At 37.2% G+C, this 26,679-nt stretch overlaps 5 protein-coding genes across 5 annotated transcripts; 4 read left to right on the top strand and 1 right to left on the bottom strand.

The window, feature by feature from the left end:
* Positions 1-685: 685 nt before the first annotated feature.
* On the top strand, positions 686-4,095 carry LOC132178464 (GDSL esterase/lipase At5g14450-like). Its single transcript, XM_059590898.1, has 5 exons — positions 686-1,010; positions 2,490-2,699; positions 2,786-2,961; positions 3,256-3,526; positions 3,699-4,095. Exons 1-5 carry the CDS (start codon positions 686-688, stop codon positions 3,950-3,952), a joined length of 1,236 nt encoding a protein of 411 aa, XP_059446881.1. The 3' UTR covers positions 3,953-4,095.
* A 614-nt stretch (positions 4,096-4,709) lies between these two features.
* On the top strand, positions 4,710-7,906 carry LOC132179299 (GDSL esterase/lipase At3g26430-like). Its single transcript, XM_059592004.1, has 5 exons — positions 4,710-5,034; positions 5,769-5,978; positions 6,081-6,253; positions 6,418-6,688; positions 7,245-7,906. Exons 1-5 carry the CDS (start codon positions 4,791-4,793, stop codon positions 7,502-7,504), a joined length of 1,158 nt encoding a protein of 385 aa, XP_059447987.1. The 5' UTR covers positions 4,710-4,790; the 3' UTR covers positions 7,505-7,906.
* Positions 7,907-9,250: 1,344 nt separating this feature from the next.
* On the bottom strand, positions 9,251-15,760 carry LOC132179366 (uncharacterized). The gene is made up of 6 exons (XM_059592076.1): positions 15,236-15,760; positions 14,904-15,074; positions 13,799-13,969; positions 13,531-13,710; positions 12,792-13,250; positions 9,251-10,653 (listed from the first exon to the last, which is right to left on the bottom strand). Exons 1-6 carry the CDS (start codon positions 15,512-15,514, stop codon positions 9,715-9,717), a joined length of 2,199 nt encoding a protein of 732 aa, XP_059448059.1. The 5' UTR covers positions 15,515-15,760; the 3' UTR covers positions 9,251-9,714.
* Positions 15,761-18,899: 3,139 nt separating this feature from the next.
* On the top strand, positions 18,900-25,392 carry LOC132180019 (chloroplast sensor kinase, chloroplastic). The gene is made up of 9 exons (XM_059592860.1): positions 18,900-19,351; positions 19,748-19,912; positions 20,026-20,322; positions 20,953-21,018; positions 21,111-21,179; positions 21,270-21,362; positions 23,207-23,427; positions 23,666-23,939; positions 24,752-25,392. Exons 1-9 carry the CDS (start codon positions 18,938-18,940, stop codon positions 25,004-25,006), a joined length of 1,854 nt encoding a protein of 617 aa, XP_059448843.1. The 5' UTR covers positions 18,900-18,937; the 3' UTR covers positions 25,007-25,392.
* On the top strand, positions 25,019-26,600 carry LOC132178461 (uncharacterized). The gene is made up of 2 exons (XM_059590897.1): positions 25,019-25,132; positions 25,845-26,600. Exons 1-2 carry the CDS (start codon positions 25,019-25,021, stop codon positions 26,358-26,360), a joined length of 630 nt encoding a protein of 209 aa, XP_059446880.1. The 3' UTR covers positions 26,361-26,600.
* The last annotated feature ends 79 nt before the right edge of the window (positions 26,601-26,679 follow it).

Genomic DNA, 26,679 nt, shown 5'->3' with positions numbered 1-26,679 from the left:
CTACTCCATCAACAACCAAGAAAGGCAAGATGGGTCGATCGGCTATTGAGTGAAACATAGGAGATTATGAGAAGAAAAACAAAAAGAAAAAGAATAAAAAAAGAGGAGGTTGGGACGTTCTTATCTGACACATTTTTTTACTGATTTTGCTAATTTCGAGTATGTCGCATACTAAGGAAGCGATGCCAATAGAAGTAGTGATATTAAAAATCATATTTATATCCGATCGTTATTTCTCATATTGATATGTCAGTGCTGATTAACCCATGTATTTTTGTTTTTATCAAGAGTTAACACAAAGACTGATTGATACTATTACATTAAAAAATAAAATAAAAAATAGCGATGAGATAAAAAATATAGCTTCTACATAACATACAAATATCTCGCAAAATTGATATTATAAGATTTAATAGTGATTGCATCATCTCTTACTAATATATATATATATATCTTAGATGGTGCAACGTTAACTTTGGCTTAGGTGATACATACTAATTTCCTTTTTTCCTCTCAACTAACCAATAAACTTTTGGTGACAACTTGTTTTCTTTGCCACGCGTGAGGTATCAAGTTAGCTGATCAGTTTGGAGCCAAATTGTAGCGGTAGCTACTGTTTGATAAGAAGGTCTGAGAAGTTCAAAAAGACAAAAAAGATAAAGAAGGTCTGAGATCACAGGAGTCAATGGACTGCATCAACCTCGGCAGGAGATGGAGGGGTCCTTGGGCACTACCAAAGCCTGTGGAAGCAGTGGCGGTTGTAGTTTTTCTAGCCGTTGGGTTCTCGGCTTTCGTGGCAATTGGACGACGTGGGAGAACTCTTGGTCAAATCACATTTGGTGATTCAACTCATTGTGATTTCCCCGCGATATTCAACTTTGGCGATTCGAACTCCGACACGGGCGGCAAATCCGCGGCGTTTCATCGGCTTCTCTCTCCCAACGGAAACACCTTCTTTGGTAAACCGTCGGGGAGGTACTGCGACGGACAAGTCCTCGTTGACTTTATAGGTGACTACTCTCACTTTCCTCCGATATTTTTGGAATTACAAAGAAACTTGGTAGTGTAGGTTTGGCCATGAGAGTATAAAAACACATAAAAATATAAAGAAAGATAAAAGGAAAGAGTGAGAGAAAAATAGATTAAGTTGATTTCGCTTACGACATATATTCACACGTTAAAACCTTATAGGTTACCTTTTTTCTTGATATATTATATGTGATTTGAAATATTTTAAATACAAACATATTTTTTAAATTAAAAAATATCATTTAAATCCCTTTATTTAAAAAAATATAAATCAACATTTATCATAAAGGATTTATATTTATAATATATGAACAATCTCGCTACTATGACTGGAACTTGAACATCAGTAACTTTTTGGCTGACATCGTTTACTCTGATCGGAATTTTGATATCAAGAACCTTAAACTAGAATTTAGACATCAGCTACTATGAGAATGAACCCACTATAGGCTTGAAATTGGCCATATGGGCCAAACATATGCTTATTTGATTTTTTTTTTTTTTTTTTTCAAACACCACTAAGAACATGCTTGAGTGTGTGTTTGAGAGGTCTAAAAGTGCGTTTAACACTCAAAAAGTTAATTTAAATAAAAAAAAAGTATCTATTTGATAAAAAATAAAAAAATAAAAACACTGTCAAGGGTAAAAAAACCAAAAAATATCAAAAACACACTTTTGACAAAAGTATAAAAATAAATTTACCTTTTTTTACTTCAAAACTTTATTTATCATGTCAAATTTCAAACATACTCTTCAGACTTCTTTCTGCCCAAGGATTACTTTGATCACAGGCAACGCCCTTTCAACATGAAAAATAAATAACCTTTTTTTTTTGGGGGGCGGGGGGGTGTCAAGGACTACTTAGTAATCAAACAGAGGCAGTGCTCCTCAAAACCAAGCAACTGCTCGCGTCCCTTTAAAAAAACACGACCATGGCACCCGCTTCAGCGCCGGCGGCAGCAGTGATGGCGAGGAGGCAAGGTGGATTTGATTCTGTGAGGTAGTTGATTATATATGAGATGCGGAAGGGATGAAAAGCCTAGAAAAAAAGAAAGGCACAGGATCGATGTTGGCATTGAATCGAGGAACGAGTTTTGTGCAGGAAACGTGCAAGAAAATTTGATTCATTTGTATGTAATCTGTCAAACATTGTTTGTTCACTTCACTTCATGTTTTGTTTCTGATGGGTGGATAACAGGATATGCTCTAATGAATGATATGCCTTTAATCTATGTGATGCATCAAAGGCCTCTTTTATGCTTGTTTTGTCATTGTGATTGAGTACTGTAGTTAGAGTTGGATTCGTGATTCAACCAAAATGCTTGAGCAAAATGAAGTTTAATCTCAATTACTTGGTGTTGCCGTATAAAAGGTACCGACTTTGAAGAGTAAATGGAACTAATCAGAAGACTAAATCCAATGCTCTACCTCGATTTTAACTAGTGTACCAATTTTTGCAGCTGAGAAGTTGGGATTGCCATATTTGGATGCATATCTGGATTCTATTGGGACAAATTTTCGGCATGGAGCAAATTTTGCTACAGGAGGGTCTACGATTCAGCCAGTAGATGCCAAAATATATGGTATGGGTTTTAGCCCCATATCTCTTGATATACAGCTTTTGCAGTTTGAACAATTCAAAGCGCGAACCATTGAGCTATACAAGGAAGGTTAGATGTGTGGTTTTTGTGGAGAAGTTGGAAAATGTTTTATGATTTTGATTGATCAAAACGCATTAGTCGTTTTTGGTTATTAGGTGGAAGCTCGTACATCAAAAGCAGTCTCCCAAGACCAGAGGACTTTTCCAAGTCTTTGTACACATTGGATATTGGACAGAATGATCTTCATTGTGGGTTTTGGTCGATGTCGACAGAGAAGCAAGTACTGGCATCAATACCATATATCATTGATCGATTTTCTGAGGCAGTAGAGGTAACAAAAATTTATGTTTTATGTTGCTTCTCAACAACTTATACCTTTTTTCAGGTAGAAAACCGAGTGGTATTCTGCAATTTGTCTATCATTTGGATCATCCAAATGCAAGTTGCAACTTACATAGAGCATGCTATGAAGTCAACAGTTGATCATATTGATTTTGAACTTCTTTCTCTAACCTGCAAACCTTCTCTGGGATCCAAACCAACACCTTAATGTATTCAATTTGCTAAATAGAAATGACTTGTTTGGATTGACTCTTGTAATTGTTGTCTCGATTTACTGTTTCAGAAACTATTCCAACTAGGAGGAAGAGCATTTTGGATACATAATACAGGTCCTATTGGCTGCTTGCCCCATACTGTTACATATTATGCTCCAAAGCCAGAAATTAGGGACAAAAATGGTTGCGCGAAGTCCCCTAATGAGGTCGCCAAAGAATTTAACAGGCAGCTCAAGGAGAGGGTGTCCCAACTTAGAGCGCAACTCCCAGATGCAATTCTTATTTATGTTGACGTTTTCTCAGCTAAATATTCTTTAATTTCTCAAGCAAAGAAGCTTGGTAAGTTTCAAATATGATCATCTTCAGTTGCATTTCGTATGAATACATGAAAAACAGAATTTTGTTCTGACAGATACGATTTCACTTTTTTTTTTTTCTTTAAAAAAAGTTGTGTAAGTTGTTCATTTTGTTCTATATAAGAGTTCTAGTTTTTGGTGTTGGGAGTTTGCAGGTTTTGCTAATCCACTTGATTTCTGTTGCGGGGGTTATGGGAATGACCATGTGGCGTGTGGGAAGAAGGCAATAGTGAATGGGACAGAAGTCTCTGGGGCTTCATGCAGCAATCCTTCAGTCTACATTAGTTGGGATAGCATACATTATTCTCATGCTGCAAACAAATGGGTAGCCAACCAAATTCTTAATGGCAACCTCTCAGATCCTCCAGTCCCCATTACCAAAGCTTGTCGAAAGCAATTTCCTTTGTGATCACAAACCCAAAGCTCCAATTGGAATCTTGCTCTCATGCAATGAAGAAGTTGCTGAATCCCAACTTTGTATCAGAAATGTGGTTGTGTTTCTGTTGATAAATTCTTTTTTGCCATGAAATAGAGCTTTGAGTTTTATTTCAAACGGACATTTCACAGATTTTCGATAGCAATGTTACAATAGAAGTTATCAGTGTTGGGTGATTGTTATATTATCACTTGAAGTTGGGACATTTCAAAACTTTGTATGGCTTTTCATTGGAACTAACAGAAGTGCATTAACCAAAAAAAAAAGATAAAGAAATCCACATAAAAATAAAAAAATAAAAAAAAGGGTAAAGATATAAAGGGGGTGGGTGGGTGGTGTCGGCCACCAACACAGCAGCTACAAAACCAACGGCAGCCAAACTTCTACAAATCAAACTGTACAGTCATGGGAGTCACGGGAAGGCTTTATATACAGGAGTGGCTCCCCTCCAATTAGTACCATCCCGTGTGCTCCAATTTGTGCCCGGATGCATGACACTTTTAGTCATTTTTCCTTTGCAATGCTAGCTATATATATATATAAGGGTTTTTTTCTTTCTATTAAATGGTAGTAAAATTGCACACTTACTGGTCTTTCGTATGTATGAAAATAGGGAAAAACTGGACCATTTCAAAAGCGAGAGGAACCGCTCCTTTTGGGTACATGCGTATCTGTTTCTCAACTTGGATCTTATTTGATGTCCTCTCTCTCTCTCTCTCTCTCTCTCTTCCTTTGGGTACATGCAAAGTATTATATATAGACAATAATACTCTGTTTTGGTCAGAAACCAAAACATCTCTCTCTCTCTCTCATGGATCCTCAGACCATGCATACGATCTTTAGCCTAGTAATTTCAATGGCATTACTACTACCAAGCCCTACCACATCCATAACCAAATGCGAGTTTCCGGCCATCTTCAACTTTGGTGACTCAAATTCAGACACCGGAGGTTTGTCGGCAGCATTTGGACAAGCCCCTCCACCCAATGGGGAAACATATTTCCACTCTCCAGCAGGACGGTATTCTGATGGGCGTCTTGTAATTGATTTCATAGGTACTTCAATTTCTCTTTCTTTTCTTCACTTTTTTATATTAAAAAAAAAAAAAAAAGTTGGGTGGAAGCACATATGCATTTTGCTTAAGGTGGATTCGTGCACTGTTAGTGTTGGCATATGAAGTTTTAATCTTTTCCACACATTCATACTCTCTGCCTTAACCTTCCAAACTGGAAAATGGTGAAGCTCAAGGTTGTAGCTTGTACCAATACAACATGTAACTGTTAATGCTTGAAAAACATTAGATTTGGATATTTCAAAGTCTAAAACAAATCAAGCATGATGTTTTTGCGATATTAGGAAGGTTCATTTCTTGTTTTTATTTTCTCGGTGAATGGTGATAAAGTACAGAAATGCTTGTTTTCACCTGCAAGGAAGCAAGCCTGTGATGAACCCCACTTGTTAATTGATAAGACCAATTTATTATTCAATTTTTGTTTGTTTGTTTGTTGTTTTTGTCGTTAATCAAGTTCTATTATGCTATTTGATTATATGGAAAATGGCAACACGATTTGTCAATTGATTAGGTTTCTTCAAGAACTATATATTCTGTCTTAACCTTATAAAAAAAGCTTGAGATCTGCCATTAGAGCATGGTTTTGGTTAAGAAAAATAAAAACAGAACAGAAAACAAAATACATAAAACTTGAAAACAGTTGTCTTTGTTTCGTGTTTTGGCTGTTTGTTAATATTTTTGACTTACCTTATTTGGAGTCCAATTGTTGATTTTCAGCTGAAAGCTTGGGACTGCCTTATCTTAGTGCTTATCTGGACTCGGTGGGTTCAAACTTTGGCCATGGAGCCAATTTTGCAACTGCTGGATCAACAATCAGACCTCAGAACACAACCATGTCTCAGAGTGGATATAGTCCGATTTCATTAGACGTCCAGTTTGTTCAATTCTCAGATTTTCACAGAAGATCCCAAATATTTAACAAAAAAGGTCAGTGGTTTTCCTTTCTTACTTTAGGAAATCAAACATAAACTTGCATCATTTTTGTTACATGGGTGTTGAAGTGGGGGAGCGTTTCAAAATCTGGCACAGGAGATGTCTTTGAGAAATTGTTGCCCAAGGAGGATGATTTCTCTGCAGCTCTGTACACCTTTGACATTGGCCAAAACGATCTCACTTCTGGTTTCAAACTCAACATGACCACGGAACAAGTTAAGGCATATGTTGTTCCTGATGCATTGAGCCAGCTCTCAAATATCATTAGGGTAAGACATAGTTATAAACTTTTCTTTTTGGGCAAATTATTTTTGTAGGGGACAAACTATAATTCACTACTTTTTTGGGGTCCAAGTGCGAGAATGCTTAAAAAACATGAGGGTTTTTAAATCATAAAAGTTGGTTGATGATACCTGGGCTTTGTTGCGTGCAGTACATATATGGTCAAGGGGCAAGATCATTTTGGATACACAACACAGGCCCATTAGGCTGCCTGCCATACGTGTTGGACCGCTACCTCATCGCACCGGCCCAAGTAGATAAATATGGGTGCAACAGCCCGTTCAATGAGGTGGCCCAGTATTTTAACGGCAGATTAATAGAAGCCGTAGTCCAACTCAGGAAAGACCTTCCCGAGGCCGTAATCACCTATGTTGATGTCTACTCAGTGAAGTACACCCTCATTACCCAGGCCAAAAAATATGGTACTTTCTTGCTTTCTTTCAGCAAACCAAGGTTAAAAAATGTTTATGATAATTCTAGGATGGAGTTGTTAAAATTGTAATTTTTTTTTTTTCAAATTAAATGGTTCAGATTTTATCACCTTATCATTTACCATTAAACAAGCTATCATGACTTAAGGAAAAAAAATAAAAAACTTTTAGGGGTAATTTCACTTACCCCATGAAATTATGCGTTTTTTGCAAACACCCCCTAATGTTCAAAGTCTTTCACTTTGATGTATTGAACTTTGATTTCCTTCCACTTTTTCCTTTCCGTTAGAATTTTTTGTTAAATCCTAACGGAAATGTGTGAAATTACTAAAATACCCTTACTAAAATTACTCATTCTACTATGTAACGGAATGTGAAAAATAGAATGAAATCAAAGTTCAATACACCAAAGTGAGAGACTTTAAAAATTGGGAGGGTATTTACAAAAAGCACGTAACTTTATAAGATAAGTGAAATTACCCCAAACTTTTTATTTAAAGATGATAAATAAAATATTTATTTATTTATTTTTCTTGTGAATGTGAAGGATTCCAGCATCCTCTTGTAGCATGCTGTGGGCATGGTGGGAAATATAATTTTAACCGGTACATGAAATGTGGGGCAAAGAAGGGTATCAACGGCAAAGAGATTTTGATTGCAAATTCGTGCAAAGATCCATCCGTTCGAATTAATTGGGACGGGGTCCATTACACCGAGGCCGCCAACAAGTGGATATTCGAACAAATATCTAATGGATCATTTTCTGATCCACCAATTTCATTGCAAATAGCTTGTCAAAGGATTTAAATTGTAAAAAAAAAAAAATTATGTCCGTCAAAAGAGTGGACCACTAAATCACTTGGAACACGCTTTGTCTGTTGTTTTTCTTTTCTGTTAATTGGGGTGGGGGGTCAAAGAAGTTTAGCCTTTTTTATATTGGAAAGAAGTTTCGCGTACGTGGAGGGAACAACCTTTTCCCTGGCATCGGAGGAGCAGTACTACTGACGTATGCTTTTAGGCAGATGGGCCAGGAAGGGCCCAAATTATCCAAGCATTGGTCCCCCCGTCTTTCAGGTTACAATGCATGTGAGAGTCGTCTTGGAATGGGCCATACGCAGTCGTTTTCATCTTTTTATCTTTTTTCTGTTTTTGGTGGTGGTTGCTATTCATTTGGGTAAATGAGCAATAATTTCAAGATAAATGTCCCCCCATCTTGTGTTCCTTTTGCTTCTCTGCTTCTGTATTGCCTATAAAAGAAAATGAACAATAATTGTACCATCTTTATGGCTGAGTGGTCACAAAATTCACAACCTCACCATGTGTATCTCAGGAAAAAAAACCCTAAATTTGGAACATTTAGGAAATAAATAAAATCAAAAAATATATTTTTGTAGAATGAGATGGCTCATTCAAAGAATGAAAAATTGTCTAGGAGAGCATATAGAGTCACTAATTAAGCGGGTTTTTGTAGTTCTTTTTTTGTGTTAAATCATCGGTTATGTCAAAAGTTTAAGTGGATACGAAACATTAATACTATTTAGTACACTATTATACGACTTTAATACTTATACAATTTGATGATACGATAGTACACTAAAGGCTGATTTTTCAATTGTATGACAATCATATAACAGTCTACTAAATTTTATTACTTGATAAGAAATTATTGATTTAATTAAGAGTAATAAACAATTATACGACTGTCATATAACTAGATGATGTGCTAATGAAAGTCAAATCTTGAATCAGTACTAGTAAAAAAAAAAAAAAAAGCAATGGTTGATTTTCAATGTCACGTCATTCCAGTTATATGATAGTCATATAATAGTCTACTGAATAACATTACTCTTTAATTAATATTCTAATACCCCCCGCACGTATGAGCTCATACCAATCTATCATTTAACTAATATTTTAAAACCTTTTGAGCTCAAACTTCTTATTTAAGACGTAAAATATTTAATTGAAATATGAGGTGAATGGCAAATCAAATCTTAATCACTATATAATATATTGTACTTATGACAAATCAATTCTTGTGCTAACCAAACTATCAACCAACCCCAATACCCTCTTTTTATCTTAAACCTCTTTTTCAACGGGGGATTCACACTCAAATCTCTACCCGTGAACTTCTAAATTAAGAAAGTGAATGATTAATAATGTTATTTCACTATCATGAATGACCTAGTGAAGTGCCATGATTAAGTCCATTAGATTTTATAGGGGTACAGATTAATATCTTTTATAGGGAGTCACTATAGCGTTAAAATGGATTGATATTATTTGTTATTAGGCTATCTAAATTCATGTGAAATTCGAGGAGAGAAAGAGATGTGGGGCTCACTTGTCCCAACTTATGATGCAAGACAAACTTGCCTAGAGCAACCTTTCTCTCTTAAAACGCCTGAAATTTAAGCGTGCAATTCGAAAAGCCTAATAATAGAGATCTTTAATTTATCGCACAAAAAAGACTCCAAATTTTACGGGGAGTATTAAGAATTTAACACAACCATGAACAAAGGAACATCCATGCATGATATGCATAAATTTGGTAACATCAATTGCTTTAAGGAACAATGGGAACTATAAACGTCCAATCGTGGATAACATTTATAAACAAAATTAATGAAGAAACATGGGGCTTATCCCATATGCATCACACACATATGCACATGTTGTTGTGTTGTGGGGGTGGTGCTTCAGTCACCTTTTGCCAATACCAACTATTAGGCAAGATATATGTGATCCAATCTGGCCTGTCTAATCATGTCCATATTATTCAATCCCAGCTGTAGCTAAGCACCAACTCACTTCGGGCCCTTGTGTCGCTCACCATTCACCAAGCTTCCAATCTCTTTCTCTTGTATTCAATCTAAACACTAGCACCCAAATTCTGTATGAACATCATGCACACGCATCTCTCCTTGTTCAACTCCTGTGCAATGGCTATGGTTTTTATGATGTTGATGATCACCATGGTAATCACCAGATCGGGACCCAGTCAGCCAAATTGATCATTCTACCCTCCAAGCATAGAAAAACAAGGAAAACCTGGACGACCCACATGCCTTATCTTCCTCTCTTGTAGCTGGATTCGCTTCCTGAGTTGACAGATATTGCATTGATGTCAATGATGATGATGGAGTTGATGGAGATGGAGATGGAGATACAGATGATGAAATTGGTCTAAATATGAATAGTCCATGCCTAGTACCAGAGCTGAAGAGCCAGTCATGGACATCCCAATAGACTTCTACTTTGATTTTGCTTACACTGATGGACTCGTTGCCTCTAAACTTCCATTGAAGATGCTTGATATGAATAGCTAGATTCCCATCTATCCTAATCTCCATTTGTGGATCAAACCCACCTAAGGAGTTGTCGCTGTTGATAGCAGCATTTTTGCACTCAATTGAGAGCTCATGGATGTTACCTTTCTCTTGAAATTTAGCCCTTGTGGAGAATTTCTTTTTTCCAAACAAATGTTCCTTCCTTGAAACCAACGTGGGCTCGATAAGAGCCGGCCTACACCCAGTTTTCCGAAAGGCATCTTTCTTTAGATCACCAACAGCTAAAACCACCTCTTCTTCACAAACAATGGCAACATAGTAATCTGTTTGTGGCTCTGTCTCGCCATTAAACTTTGCAGCTTTAAGGTCCCAAACCACATAGACTGTCTTACCGTCAACCATAAAGTGCTTGGAGCCTTGTTTCCTCCAAAAATACCATGGCTTGAGCTCCACCTTACACCGATGATGCTCATCTCCATCTAGCTCTCGAACAGAAACAGATAGGCCATGTTGTAACATGTCCTTGCACCATGTAATGGTGATCAGACGACACTGACCGGCAATCTTCGTTCGATAAACCGACATAGATACGCTCTGGCCTGACCTGATCACAGTTGCTGGATCATCAGCTGGGCTCTCACCGGATGAAAAGCAAGCAGGAATTCCAATTGAATCATGCATGGCACTCTATTGAGGTGTAAGAGAATTGATCAACTTATATATAGGAAAGAGTATGGCTCTGGAAACAAACCAGAGGATAACTGGATAAGGATAAAGCACTTGGCAAACAGAGAAGGGTGAAATATGGATTGGATCAAGATCTCACCCAGAAGATCTGGCGCATAGATGGTGGCAGTGACAGAGGTAGAGGCAGAGGATTTCTTTTCTGCATGCTATCATCAAGAGGGGAGACTGCTCGATCTCTAAATTGGAAGTTGAAAGTTAGGGGAGTGAGAGTAAGGGCAGAACAGCACATTTTTATATTAAATATGTGCAAAGCAGCAGCCGTGTAGGCTTCTTTTCAACTTGTGTTCTGCTTTTCTTTCTGTTTTTTAGACTTTTCCCTTCTTCAAAGTAGTTTGGCTAGCTTCAATGATAGGTTTTATCTCCAAGAATTATCTCTCTTTTAACGGTAAAAAGCAAACTAACCCCTTTACATCTGTCTTGGAGTTCATGTGATAAGTGTACCAACAAAAAAAGTTCAAGGGGGAGTCCTTTCAGGCACGAGCATGTGGGTGGCCCAGGTGGGGGATAAAAAGGAAGCAAGTGATGGAAAAAGATATACACATTAAACAGAATTTGGGTTTACGATGTGGGTTTTCATAATTTTACTTATTTTATTGTTTACCTGGGGTTTTCCTTAACTTTTCAGTGGAGCCTGTTGCAGAAAAGTGAGCAGGAAGGAATCTACTATCTAGGGTTGACATACAGAAAACGTGAGGAATCTGCACAGATCTGGTCCAACTCTCAGTCTTCACTGCACTGGAGTACGAGTAATTAGAAAATAAATATACAAGAACCCCGCTTCTCTAAAGTTTGAACAGGGAACCAAAGAAGGGGAAAAAAAAAAAAAGACACAGAAAAACAGAGCCCTAGAAAGGGGATTAAGTTACAGAACCGAATTGATGATGACTAACATGTCAATGGACTGGAGTAAATGAGGAAGCTGGGGGATTATGGGGTTAAAGATTGAATGGTGCACTGTGTATTATAGCTTTTATTAGAACTCCCTGTGACAATTCTTATGAGTGTCGCATTATACTACATACATAAATAAAAAAATTAAATAACAAAATTGGACAAATAAATTTAATTGTTTAGTGGCCGACCTAATAAGCAACACAAAGATTACCACATCAATTTATAAGAAACTTGCAATAAAGTTGTAGCATCCTCAACAGTACTCTACTATTTAGAGATAATTACTATTTAGAGATAAAAATTAATGCTCTAATAATTATCTTCTAAATAAACTTAGGAAAAAAATGCACTTTACGGCCACCCTCAGTTTTTCCTTTTTTTTTCTTTCTTTTAAATTTTTTTTTTTAGGGGCAATTTGGGAACAATAAGACCAAAAGACGCACGTGCGTCTCACATGTGACTTTTTCGTCTTCTTAGACGGCAATGAGTGACAGAGGGTTTAAATTGAAAAATTTTTAAACTTTAAGAAGGTACATTGCAAATTTTTAAACATTGAAATTCAAATTGAAAAAGAGATCAAAGTTCATAAGGGTAAAATGCATTTTTCGCATAAACTTAAGCTATACAATCAACTTGAGATGCACTGGAATCTGAAGACTAACATTTTACTAGTTAATAATTAAGTGATGCGCAATACAAGACCTTTTTCTTTTTCCCAAAGGGTTTGGGAATAAGCATCGAGTGTTTTGTATTCTGCATTGATAACTTAAGACGTCTGACAACTTTAACAGATACTCCATAGCAGCAACATTTTAATCTTGCATCAACTGAATCTCAAACAGTTATCTATAATCATACCAAAGATTAAAAACCAGCATGTAAATAAAAAGTGAAGAGATGAGGAGAAGCATTATTAGGAGAGAGTGGTGGTCCAGAGTAAGATCAGAGTTACAGGGAGTGGTCACAAGCATAATGGTTGAGCTAGAAAAAGCACAATTAAAAGAAGGAGAAAAAGTAATTTCCTGGTACAATCGGAGTAAAAGAATCAGACCCTAGTCTCTATGCAACTGCAATCATCAGATATGTACAGGAGAAAAGGGATACATTGAGAGCACAAGTTAAATCAACATGTCTAGATTAATCCACCGTCTTCAGCAGTTACATCTGAAGTGGTTTAGATCAATTATCATCACAGTGATGTCATCCAAGCTACCCCTGCTCACAGCAAGGTTCACGAGCTCCTTACAAGCAGCCACAAGTCCACCATGCGGAGGTCTCCTTTTATAGCTAATGTTTTCTTTAGATGGAGATTCAGTTTTCATATTTACTCGCTTGACCAATGATATTCTTCGTGACTTCGGTGGCGGACTTTCGTTTTCACTCGCAAAGTCATCTTCGATACCTTTCCGTCTATTTACAGTTTTGTTATAGCTCGGAGACTGACCCATCCCTTTCGGTTGCTTGACCAGTGAAATCCTGCGTAACTTCGATGAAGTCGGACTTACATTCACACAGCCATAACCATCATCATTATCTTTCTGAAGATCACTTGAGGGTCCCAATCTCTTTTCAACTGGACATAATCGTTTGACAGTATCAACAGCTTCTTGGTTCCCAACCTAGGCAAAAATGGTCGACATCAAAGTTAACAATCAAATCAGATCAAATGTAGACTCAGATATGTCAATCTCATGCAGAAGGACCTCAATATTTCAGCGACTAATTAATGATCAACCAAACATGACGTTAGCAAAAAAGATAAGGCCAAACATGAGCATATAGATTAAGGACACAAAAGGGTAATGGTGTAACACTTCCATAAACATAGGTTTTTTTCATATCTTCCAGCTCTAGCACGGATTTTTTTTATGTATAAACCGCTCCTACTTTCCTTCTCACCTCTTCCCACAGTCCATCAGAAGCCAAGACAAGAAATTCCATGTCTGGCGTCAGCTTTAAGATCTTTGTATCAGGCTCAGCCAGTACCCAGTCCTTCAGATGTGCATCTCCTATGCTTCTAGAAACAGAAAGTACCCCATGAACTCTCCATGCTCCTCGATGGATCTCGACATATCCTCCCTGTATCAAAGTATTGAGAGATGCCATCATTAACAATTCCTGCTCTACTCTTCAAAACAGCTAAGTCTGACTATACTACAATAAATACCTTATCCTCTATTCTTTTCCGTTCATCTTCCTGTTCCACTCTATGATCTCTTGTAAGAGCTTCAGCCACTCCACGTCTACAAAGAACAGCCCTGCAATCTCCCACGTTTGAAATAACAACCTCCTGCCCTTCAATCAAGGCTGTGACACAGCATGCACCACTGCCTAAACCCTGCATTTTCATTCAAAATAATAAATTTAACATTTCCACAATACAAAAAAACAAGAAAAAAATCAACAGGCATGGTAAGCTTGTGTAAATATTGTTAAAGTATTAATTAAATGATTAAATTTACCCCTTCTTATGAGCTTAAGCTTTTGTGATAAGTAGTATTTTAACATGATATTAGAGCAAAGATCTTGAGTTCAAACTTTGTCTCCATCATTCACCTCATTTCAATTAAATATTCCACGTGTTAGGCCTCACCTATTAAAGGAGATTTTGAACCTTCATGCGAGGAGAATTATTAAAGTATTTATTAAATGATTAAATTTACTCATGCATATGAACATAAGCTTTTAGGATAAGTGGTGATTTAACATATATGAGCTGCCTCCTACAATTTCAATACATATTTACAGTGCAACAAGAGATCTCTGCTTTCCATTTAACAGGGATCAAGTGGCCTCAAAACCAATGAATTAACAGGGTTCATCATCACCACGGAAGCTTTTCCAATGAGTTGGTGTCAGTTTCACATTGAGTACTTAGAATAGAGCACAAAGAGTGGTTGACCGAGATGAAAATAGAAAATGAAAAGCAGAACCAAACAGTCAAAATTGAGCAGTACTGAGGTTAGATGCCATTGGGCCCTGAAACTTAGCATCCCATTCAACCATTCTAAAGTGAGAGACAAAACTTCTATATAAGAAACCCCCTAAAAAAATTAAGTCTAGTCGAGCAGCTTTTAAGGACCAAGAATAACGGAAACCCAAGTGGACAAGATTTGTAATAATGAATAATATCCTGTCAAAATCAATTTACGCGAGCATGTAAGCAACATAAAATCAAATTCACTGGTGGATCTTCTGTTACTTGCAATAACAAGTTAGAGCAGAGAGAATTAAAATTAGAACAACCCAAGAGTTTTGGAAATTGTAATAACCTGCTTCAGGAACTCCTGGTCTGTTTTAATGTACCCAGATTTAACCGCCTCTTCCTTAGCCGTAGGTTCTTTACAATTCTCCATCATTTCGAGAATGTTAGTGTGCAAATTCTCCGCCACAAACTCCGCAGCTTTATTGCCTCCATGCCCATCATAAACACCAAAAAACCCCTACACGTTACCAACAAAACCAAGCACAGTCAGCCACCGCTCAGTCCAAAAATTCCCATTTTCCTTATCAATGCCAATTTTCCACGTACGCTACAAGCCTCACACAACATTAAAAAATAAATAAAGAAAGAAAGAAAAATAAAGAGAACCCAGTAAGTTACTTTGTTTGATTTGCCTTGTAAGCAAGGAAGGATCTTGTGGGTGTCTTCCATGAATTTCTTCTTGCCTTTGACGGAGGAAACCCCAACGCCTATTTCACCGAGGCATACGGCGTCGTCTTGGGGCGCAGAGTCTCGGGATGCGGACCTATCCGTTTGGATTTCCTGCAAGACACTTGGGATCTCAATCTTGGGGGGCCTTTTCCGCTTCAACGAAGAAGAAACAGAGAGTTTCACGGCGCTGGTGTTCGTGTCTGAAACAAACGAAGACTCGCTCGCCATTGTTACACAGAGAGAGAGAGAGAGAGAGAGAGAGAGAGAGAGGGGCAGAGGCTCTAACGGCTATAAAGAGAGAGAGATAGAGAGAGAAAGCAATTGTGTGGAGTGAAGTGGGAAGTCAAAGTAAATGGAAGGCCGTTAGGGTTTGTGGGGGTCAAAGAATTATATTTTGGCCGCGAGCCGTTAGGATCCCTGGTCAAAAGTTTTAAGGGTTTACTACTCCTCTACCTGGAGGGAAAGATTTCATTTTTAGGTGATATACAAAATTAGGGTCGTTGTTTCCGTCAGGTAAAGATAAGAGAGAAGAAGAGGCATTCATCTATAAATAGTAAATTATCCACTTTTAGAAACCAATTATTCTCCATTTGTTGCAAAATTGAGAGAAGCTTCATTAACTTATTAATTCGAATATTATACCTACACTTGGTCGGTGGTGACAGAAGCTTCGTTAATTCATTGGAAAATATGGCTTCACTTGGTCGGTGTTATTGGTATCTTACCAATTTGCTAAACAATATGTTACACGTGTTAAATGCTGGCATTTCATACACCATTTGGCCTCAAAAGTCATCAAAAGAAAGAAAAGAAGAATACGAGAACTATAAGTCCATAACCATATGAACATCAATTTCTTTTAAGTTGACTTTGAATAATTCTGTGTATAAAACTTTATGTATTTCTTTAGCACGTGAGAATTATATGTTTTTTTAAATAATGTACTTCTCACATACACAAAAAACTAAGTTATGATAAATTCTTGAAACTCAGTTTGAAAATTAAATTTGTCACAACCATATGAATGTAAATCACTAGTTTTAAAATGGTGAAAATATGGACCTTTATGAGTGAGTCCTTATTAACCAAGGTTCCATTTGTTTCACCCTAAAACGATTTTTAACAAATATTTTTCATATTTTCTAGTGTTTGGTGCGACGGAAATAATAGTCAACAACAAATATTTTTTGTTTGATCGAAAAACCTCTTTAATTTTTGTAAAATTGTTAATATTTTTGAAAATTGTAAACAATTTTTTGAGTTTGAGCATCTCATTCTCAAATCGACGATTTAGCCGGGACGTCACTGGCCCATCGTTGTGACGTAATCGAGACCCGATTGGGACCTAACTGGAACTTTGCTCGGATGCAATCAGGACCTTGTTGGAACACGATTGAGACTCGCCAAGACTTTGCTTGGACGCTGCTGTTACTCAATTGGGATCAAGACTCGCCAGGACTCGGCCTAGTTATCACTGAGATCCGGTTAAGACATTATCGTAATTTAACATTTAATATGATTGAATGAAAATGTTATATATATAATTTGTAATTTTTTTAGGTGCTAAACACCATAAAATATTTTTTTATTAAAGTATAGGTCATCAATAAAAACATTTTACATTATTTAAGGAACCTTAGATGTTATCGAAGTATAGGTCATCAACAAAGACATTTTAGTATGTTGTAAATTCTTATCCACAACTTTTATCATTTGATAATGTCAAATGAATCGCAAAAAACATGTTTAAGTGTATGGCTATTAGCTAACCCAAAATAAGAAAAGTTTCATAAAGTTCCAAGGTCCAATACTAATTATTATTTATTTTTTATTTTTTGGAGGCTTGTCTTGACTTTGACATTGTCAACAAACAATTCTAAATGCCTAAACTCTTTTTCTTTAGAGCAGGGGTTCGTCTAGGGGTGTCAAGGTAATTACGGTTAGCAGTTATTGTCAATAACCGCTACCGTAACCGCTTTAGCGGTTAGTAAATTTTACTAACCGCAACCGCTAACTGCTTAGCAGTTAACAGTTAGCGGTTAACTGCCGGTTAGTGGTTAGTGAAATAGATAATCGTCCACTAACCGCTTTTTCAAAATTGAGCTTTTTTATGGGTTTTTGGGCTTTTTTACCCTTTTTTTTTTTTAGTGTCTTATTGGGCCCAATTGCTATAAAAAGAGCTCATATTGAAAATTTAAAAATATTTGACCCAAAATTTACATTAACTTGTACTTTTAAAAAAATTTCGGTTAACTTTTTTTTTTTAAACAACATTAAAAAAAAAAAAATCAACACAACATATAAAAAAAAAAATTCAGAATTCAGACAACTATCACAACATATAATGATAATACATTAATACTTAAATTGTGTTTATAAGTAACACATTGGTCATTGTTTAATCCAATGTCAATTACTTAATTTGATATTATACGAATCATATCATCATTGTACATTAATAATATGATTCACTTTAAGTCTAGAATAAAGTATTTGAATTGTCATTGAATCATATGATTAAGTATTGATATTATACATTTATATTATTCATATGCATATATAGATAATAGACTTATATAAGTCCTTATAACATATATAGACTTATAAGTTTATAACATACATTATAAATAAGTCTCTAGATATTTAATTGTTGTATTAGTATAAATTGGTATACTTATGAGTTATGTCACATTATATATGTATAATTTGTTATTATATAATCAAATGATTTAATGATCAATTGATCATATGATATAATCATATAAATTATAGTTGTAATATATTAATACTCAAATTGTGATTTAATTATTATTTTTTTTAAAATGTGATTTAATGATCAAGTGATTATATGATATAATCATATAAATTATAGTGATAATATATTAATACTCAAATTGTGATTTAATTATTTTTAAAAAAAATTTTGATTCAATGATCAAGTGATTATGTTATATGTATAAATATTTTTATAATTATAATTATAAAAATATATCATATTAAAAGGCGATTACGGTTAGTAAACCCAATAACCACTAGGCGGTTATAGCGGCTAGGCGCGATTAATACGGTTAAACGGTTAAGCGGTTAGCGGTTATAACAGTTAGAACCGCCCACATTGACACCTAGGTTGGTCATGATCGAAGCACTTCGTTTTACACAAAATAATAAGTTGTTAATATATATATATATATATATATATATATATATATATATATAAACTCTAAAGATAAATACATATTTATTAATAGATAATGCTCACAAAATGTAGATTTTTGTTATGAGACCTGATGTTTCTCCTCTTCATTCCTTTTTTTTTTTTTTTTTTTTTTAATTTCAAATTTGTTATTAGATCTATCAAATCCAAAAGAAAATTTGAAAACAAATAAAAATAAAAATAAATAAAAGATGAAAAAAAGAACATTCTTTTAGTTATTTTCGGTTAGTAGAGACTCGTCACGGATAGTCAAGATTGTAATAATTTGGGAAATTTGTGCAATTATATCCATACAAAAAAGAAAGAAAAGAAACAACCAAGCCGTCTTTATACACAAGTAAACCAAACGGCGTCGTCGGGTGTTTTAAAAATGTCGTTCATTTGTATTATCTTTGAGAAATGCTGCGCCCACTCCTCCTCCTCCGCCATCGCTTACGATGTTACTCTTCGCAATTCCTCCTCAACCACCTCTCTCCAGCCCACACTCTCACACCTGTGCCCCCCATTTCTACACCTCCCTTCACTCTCTCGGACCAAATGCTCACAGAAGACGCTCCTTCCTCCTCTTCGCTCCCTCTTCCTCTCCCTCTTCGCTCGCAAGCTCTAGCCCAAGCCACGCGCTCCGCCACGTGTCCCAAGACGACGATGAGCCCGACGGAGCCATGGTCTCCTCCGCCTCCGCCCTCGCCTCCGCCATTCGCAGAGCCTCCACCTCTCCCGTGGAGTTCATGCAGCGGATCGACAAGGACCAAAAGAGCCGCCTCGTCCTCCCGAGCCCCGATTTTCAGAGACTCTGCGTCGAGCAGCTAGACCTCTTTCGCCGAATTGTCGATCCCGAAGCTCTGCTCTCGGTCTGTCAGTGACTCATTCTGTTCGTTTTTCCATAAGCTCTGTTTGGCTGCCAAGAAAATTTCAAGTGTTTTAGCTCAAATAAGTGAGGGGTGAATATCTCTGGATACTGTCTCCTCAAATCCTAACTACTGTTTTCAAATTAAGAATACTAGATTTTTACCACCTCTGCATTTATCATATGCGTCATGCTGAGTTCAGATTTTAGAATATTCTTAATTTTTCTTGAATTCATTGCAGACCACTTAATATGTAAATAGTGGTTAGGATTTAAGGAAGTAGAGTTCCGTAAGAATTATGATCCAAAAGGGAGCAGCAGTTTTGATCTGGAAAATTACTGTTATTATGTTGAATAAAGCTTATTTTAGAAAGAAAAGTAATTAAAGTGGTTTCTGTAGGTCTATGTAAGACCAGCTGGTAGTTATGTCATGGACCGTCTAGAGCTACGTCGTGTTACTGTTTATCCTGGAGGAGCGGATGTAGCTGACACTGTTATCATAGTCGGCAATTTCAGTGTTCCGACGGGTTTGCGCGCAGCAGAAGCTGCACTCTCCAATCAACAAGTATGATATTTCTTTTATTTTGGTGGTCACTCACTCGGCTCGTTTTTGTTAATGATGGTTATTATTGATTGAATTGAATTGAATTAAATTTCAAATTTAAATTTAAATTGTAGGTAGAAGTTATGCCTGAGAATAGGGCTGTGGTTTTTCCGATGGTGAAACACCCGTTTGTGTTGGGATTCTTGGTTGCCGAGCTTCCGATGGAAACGTGTGGGAATGGAGAGAGTGAAGGGCGTGATTTAATTCACCGCTACCCTTCTCCGGAGGAAGCATATGCTTCGCCTCTGGGCTCGTGGGAAACTCGGAGTGTCAAGGAAGAGCCAAAGAGAATGTACAGGTTTAGTGCTGAGCAAAGAGCAAATGCTATCAACATAGCTCGGTCTCTAGCCATGGCTCATGTTATGGATCAGGTAGATAACTTGTATCTTTCTCTGGAGTTGTATTTTGGAAATAGAGAGTGGTGGTACTTTGTGACAATGTGGCATTACTCGTTAGAGTGCCATTTAATGAAAGAGGACAAAGACTGAATTTGTATTCTGTTGTTTAACGTACGTGGTTGAAGTTGCCTCTGCTCTTGGTGTTGGTGTAACCGGTGGATGCTTGCTCATATGCTTGTCACCTGCAACTGGTTATATCAACCCACGTTAAGAATTCTATGCTAATTGAGTTTGACACATTTTACAGAAACTTCATAATAAGAGTGCTAGACTGACAGTATAACTGTATAAGCAAGGGATTCAAGTCTATAGAGAGCTGTAATGGTTGCCTGGGGAAACTTTGGCCTCCATAAATATCAATTTTAGTTCACTCTGTATGTTTTTAGTCATCTGCTATCAGTTGGGATTAAAACTGAGTTCACTTGAGTTTGAGTTGTAGGTTTAATCACCTTTCTCCTTAGTTGCTCTCCCTTGGTTTTATTGTTCTGATTCCTTAGCATGTCACTCTATAAGTTTCTGGCATATTTGGGTTTCACCTTTTATTTGTTTTGATGGCCTTTTTTTCATTCAGATTTCTTGCTAACTTGCTTGCTTCATCCACAGAAAGCAATGTTACTCAAGCAATCGTCATGGCAAAATAATGTCAGGATGAGCAATCTGGTTGAACAAGTAAGCAGTCTTGCTATTTTTGTTGCTCTTTGGTTTCCAAGGTCGTTTATTAAACTTGTTGTGGTTGTCCTTTCATTAAAATCTCTCAACAGATTCGTGGTCCTCTTTCTAGCATTCGGACTTTAAGTAAGATGCTGTCTATTCAGCTGAAGAGAAGTGAGGTACATGTGCTACTGCTTATGTAATCTGGAATTCAATTATAACTTATGTTTTTATTTTTTAACTTATACCTGAAATAAACGATCTGGCAGATTGCTTATGACATTGTCGAAGACATGCTGGTGCAAGGTGATAGTATGAGAGATACCCTTCAACAAATCCAGGATGCTGTTTACTTGACAAAGGTTCTCTCTCTCTCTCTCTCTCTCTCTCATGCATAGATACACACATATTCATAGTTTTGTCATCATTTCTTCTTGTATGCTATTCATTTAGGTACCACTGTTTTGTTCAGGTGTAGTTGTATTCTAACTAAGAAATCTTTTTGAAAGAAATTGTAACATGTTCTTTTTTCAGTTATTTTGGGGGTGGTCGAGCCATCCCCACCCCCTTCACTGGCTAAGGGAGTAGGTTGCCTTCCCACTCTTTTTATTTATTTCCCGTCTTTTTTTTTCTTTTTTGTTTTTGCCATGTGTCAAGCTGACTCAGCATTTAGTTTACATGGAAAGACGATAATTTGGCGATGCTGTGGACACCCAGTTTGAGATAAGACGTTATCCCAAAAATATTTAAGATAATTTTTGCACCTCTGGGAATGATTTGATACAAGGCTAAACCTCATGGGTCAATTTAGTAATTTTTTTTTGTCAACTATCAATATCCCGGCTACTAGGCCATATTAGAATGGGAGCCTGCATATTCAAGTAATCTTCTTAGTCAATCTGATGTAGTGAAAGATATAGGGATAAAGAGCTAAGTAATGTTAAACCCTAACTGTATTGGAAACCACCAGGACAAAGAGAAACTCGCTCAAATTATTTTAATTCAAAAGTTGATTAATGATGATTATGAAGTCCGGACCATGCCTTTCAATAGGTTACAACCCATAACCCTAAACCTAATAACATAAAATTACAAAGTAACCAGAAAAACTTAATAAACACACAAAAAATAATGAGAAAAACCTTAGCTGCCATAAGATCTACTTTTTCGTTCAAATGCTGTAACACCCCACCCCAATGATACACAGTCCGCTTTTGGCTCCATCCTGGTACTTCTCTCACAGAAGAACGCTTAACTGTGGAATTCTGATGGGTTCATGACCATTACGGCTTTAAGACGCGTTGTTATCTTGAAGAGTGTAAGTATACATATAAGCACATCTCCATCTCCATTCCCAGGTGATGTGGGACGCTACAATCACCCCCTCTTAGGACCCGGCATCCCCGCTGGCGACCCTCATGGGTTTAGCCCATTCTTGGCGTCCATCCCAGCCAGTGCCAGCTAGCGATCTTCATGGGCTTGTGCACGCTCTCCCCATCTCAGGCTGGGCAATGGCTTTGATACCATTTGTAACACCCCACTCCAATGACACACAATATTGTTCACTTTTAGCTCCGTCGAACCAGACTTCCAAAGATGCACCCATCCTAATACTACTCTCGCAGAAGAACGCTTAACTACGGAGTTCTGATGGGTTTATGACTTCACGGCTTTAAGACGCATTGTTATCTTGAAGGGTGTAAGTATATATATATGCACATCCCCATCTCTATACCCAAGCGACGTGGGACGCCACAAATGCCACTTCCCACTCTGACCCACCGTTGGTCGGATGAGATTTGTTCGAATGGCTTTGAAGCACCATTTGAACACCTTCCTTTCCTAGCCTTTTTTCTCTTAAACTTTCGCACATAATTTCCTGCAAATTCATTGTGAAGTGTCCTATGTTACAATCACCTCTTTTGTGTTATGAATCTTAAGCTCTTATAAGCATATTGTTAAGGATGGATTTCTTAAATCACTGGGATAAAATGGCTTACTCTTTAGACATGGCTAGCTCAACCAATTCCGTTGCCTCATCTTTTGTTTCTTGATTATTGATTGTTTTGCTGTTTTAGTAAAGACTAAGTTGACTCTCTTGTCTACTTTTTTGTCTACCAGATGCTCCTTTGGCATCTACTTTAGAACTCTCTTAAGTAACTTCTCTGTGAAGTATTTCTGACATTATTATGTTGTGATTTTCTAGGCTAATATAGTGCACTATAACGAAGAAACGTTGAAGAAAGTGCATCATTCAACTTATACCCATGAGTCAGTGAGGTCTCAGTTACCAGATAACTTTTCAAGTGATGGTTCCAGAAATAAGAAGCAAACCTCTGGCAAGCCACTTTCTCTAAATGCTGTAGCCAAGGATTTAGAGATGCCCCTCCCACCTCTGGCTCTTGCTCCTCTACAACATGGAATTAGGTAAATTGGGACTCATTGTTGTAGATGGAGAGGGCTCCAGCATCCTCTCCCATTAACTGTATATTATAAGTTTTGATTCAGATATATATATATATATGGTGGTCCATCTAAGGAGAACCTAAGCAAACCCCAAATCCATTTATCTTTTCTAAATGCAAGATATTTTAAATTTGATCTCATTCACTAGTCTTAAATTTGAAATTTCCTTTTGCTTATGTTCTTTCTTTATGTCAGGAAGACCATGCAATGTTTCTGATGTGTTGGCAGCTCTGGTTGAGGCTGTTAGACCTCTTGCCCATAAGCAGCAACGTATGGTAGAACTAAGTGAACTCTCGGATCCGTTAGAAGCTGCCGTGGAAGAACCTGCGTTGCGCCAGGCTCTGAGCAATTTGATTGAGGGTGCACTGTTGCGTACACATGTTGGAGGAAAGGTTGAAATTGTGTTTACTGGAGCACCTGCTGGTGGTACTCTTGTAGTTATTGATGATGATGGGCCTGATATGCACTATATGGTAAAAATAGTGAATTCTCCACTCTGCCGACTTTTTTCAAATAACCAAACTAGAAATTGTGGTGTCCCTTCTCTGTGTTTTATATGCATATGTCTACTCATGAAACTTTAATAGGAAAATAGATCCATATTAGTGCCTGTCTTTCCAAGAGAATACCGCAACAACTATAGACCTTAACTAATATTCTTTCAATAAAATAGGCTAACCACCCAATAAACCATATGAACCAAGTATTTGATGCTCTTACTAAGTTTTTGGCTTGGAAAAAAATGTTTTTCTTTTATTGGAGTGTGTTTAAAATAGAAGCCTTGACACTCACTGAGAGAGAAAGAGAGAGTCATCTACTCACAAGGGTGTATTTCAGTAGCTGAGGGTGATAATGGCCCTCCTATAGAACACACACCAAGTTAAATTGAATCCTTTTAAAATTATGTTTTGGCCCCTCCATACTTCTGAGATATTATCCACAACTTGCCAAAGAATAAGTGCCTTCGATCATTCCCCCCTCCCCTGACCTAATCAAGAATTCTCTAGATCCAACACTTATGCACTCTGAAATTTGAAATGGTGATTGGTATCTGTTATCGTCCACCTAATTTAATATCTAAAAATATAAAACTTCCATTAATTTCTTTCTGCATGGAGCGGGTACTTTATGAGTACAAGATGTGAGGAACTTATGTTGCTAGCATAAAAAAAAAAACAGTAAGAAAAGGTACCATCTATAGGTCATTACTTCTATAGTTCCTATAGTCTATTTTTTTTCCTAGATTGTTGATTGGATGAGATTTTATTGTTGCATTGGCTTGCAGACACAGATGCATTCCCTCACACCATTTGGAGCAGATCTCTTCTCAGAAGATATGGTTGAAGACAACATGACATGGAACTTTGTTGCTGGGCTAGCTGTTGCTCGTGAGATACTTGAGAGTTATGGCTGTGTCATCCGTGTCATATCTCCTCGGACCACAGATGCTGCCCTTGGAGCCGGTGGAACTCGTGTAGAACTCTGGCTTCCATCTTTTACAGATTTATCTGATTTAAATGGTCACGCTCAGGAAGGATAACAAGGATTTGAAATGTCTGACGGCGGGGATCTTTCACGGAATAGAGGGAATGCATACCATGTTCAGTTGAAGAGAATGAGGTGGTATAGAATTCAGAACTTCTTGCCTGGTCGGTGCATATTCTGTGTAATTTGAGAGGTTACTATACTGTATAGTTTATTGGTCTGCTTGTTTGTCCTCTGACTAAAACTTGGACATTGAAAAAGTTGTAAATAGCTGAAAGGTTTTAGGGTTTATTGTTGGCAATATAAGTTCATAGATGATGTTGGATGCTTCTCTTCAGCTGTATGTAAAAAGGTCTAACAAAGGACAAAAAACTCAACCGGGATTCGGGAACCACTGGTTGTATCATATCAAGTTATATGGAATCTACTTTATTTGTGACATTGGCACTGAAATTGCACTTATCGAATTTGAATATTTTATGCGAAATTTGAGATGATTTATTTAAGAGGTAGGCAGTTGTACCATTGATATGGAATATGCCTGGACAGTTTTGATACTGTGTGTTTTGTCTTTCACTCTGTCTGAGTGATCCAATTTCCAAAATCACAATGGCCATTGATTTGGAATTGAGTGCCACCCTCCAATATTTTTGACGTGGATATTTAGTTCTCTCTTCACCCTCTAATATGTTTCCATATTTAGTAATCCCGCAGTTTGTGTGAGGCATAGTCTAATTTATGTTTGAGTTGACCGGAAAAAGAGCTCCCAGTGGATCAAGCTCGACCTTGCATTCCAAGTTTGCATTGGTGTACACCCACCAAGCTCCTAAAAATGGTGACAGCCCACAAGTTTCTGAGCCACAATTACCCTATAAGTTGGGAGAAATGGGAAGTGCGCAGCAGGCAGCCACACCCGAGAGCACTCATTGGCTGTTATAAGCACAGGGACGACTGCAAATTGCAAGCATACTCCTCGTCAACATTTGAAGATGGAGCGCGCGACAATGGCCAAGTCTTATTGCCTTGCAATCGTCCTTGTCTTAGCCTTTGGCCTGGGTAGCTCCGTCGGGGTACCCCGCACGAGAAAGCACTATGTGAAGTTCATCAACAACCTTAACAACAAAGTGCTTAACGTCAACTGCAAAAACCAGAACCCATACATTGATCTCAACCTTCAAATTCTTCTGCCCAAGGAGGCTTACGAGTTTAACTACAATGTAACACGCGCCATGGCTTTCAGCTGCGATCTGCGACATGGGTTTACAAGCTCGACTTTCGGCGTCAGTGACAAAGCAACCAAAAGAGAGTGCGGTGGAAACCACTGCAATTGGAAAGCGGAGGACACTGGAGTTTACTTGCTTAACCTCAGAACAAAACAGTACAAATTCAAATATGGATGGGGAAAGTGATCACCATGAAGGTGATTATGTGAGGAAGATCAAATTTTCTGGCTGCATCATTGGAGTCCGAGCCATTTTTTTCATATTATCATATAAAGACGTATTCGTGTAGAAGAGAAATAAGTCTCTTAATGTGGGTTTGCTTCTTTTTTTCTTGTTTTTTTCGGTAAGCGTATTGTTTCTTTACTTTTATTTTATATGTTTAATTTATCTCGTTTTGAGAAAACGAGATATAACTTTTGTTCGTTATGTATGGCTGGTGAAGAAGGCCAATTACAGTTAGAAATAATATGGTTGGCTTTTTAATTGTGGCTTGTGCAATGTAGCT

The sequence above is a fragment of the Corylus avellana genome, chromosome ca4, assembly GCF_901000735.1.
Source record: "Corylus avellana chromosome ca4, CavTom2PMs-1.0".
Taxonomy (NCBI): domain Eukaryota; kingdom Viridiplantae; phylum Streptophyta; class Magnoliopsida; order Fagales; family Betulaceae; genus Corylus; species Corylus avellana.
This window is presented reverse-complemented; position numbering and strand designations above follow the sequence as displayed.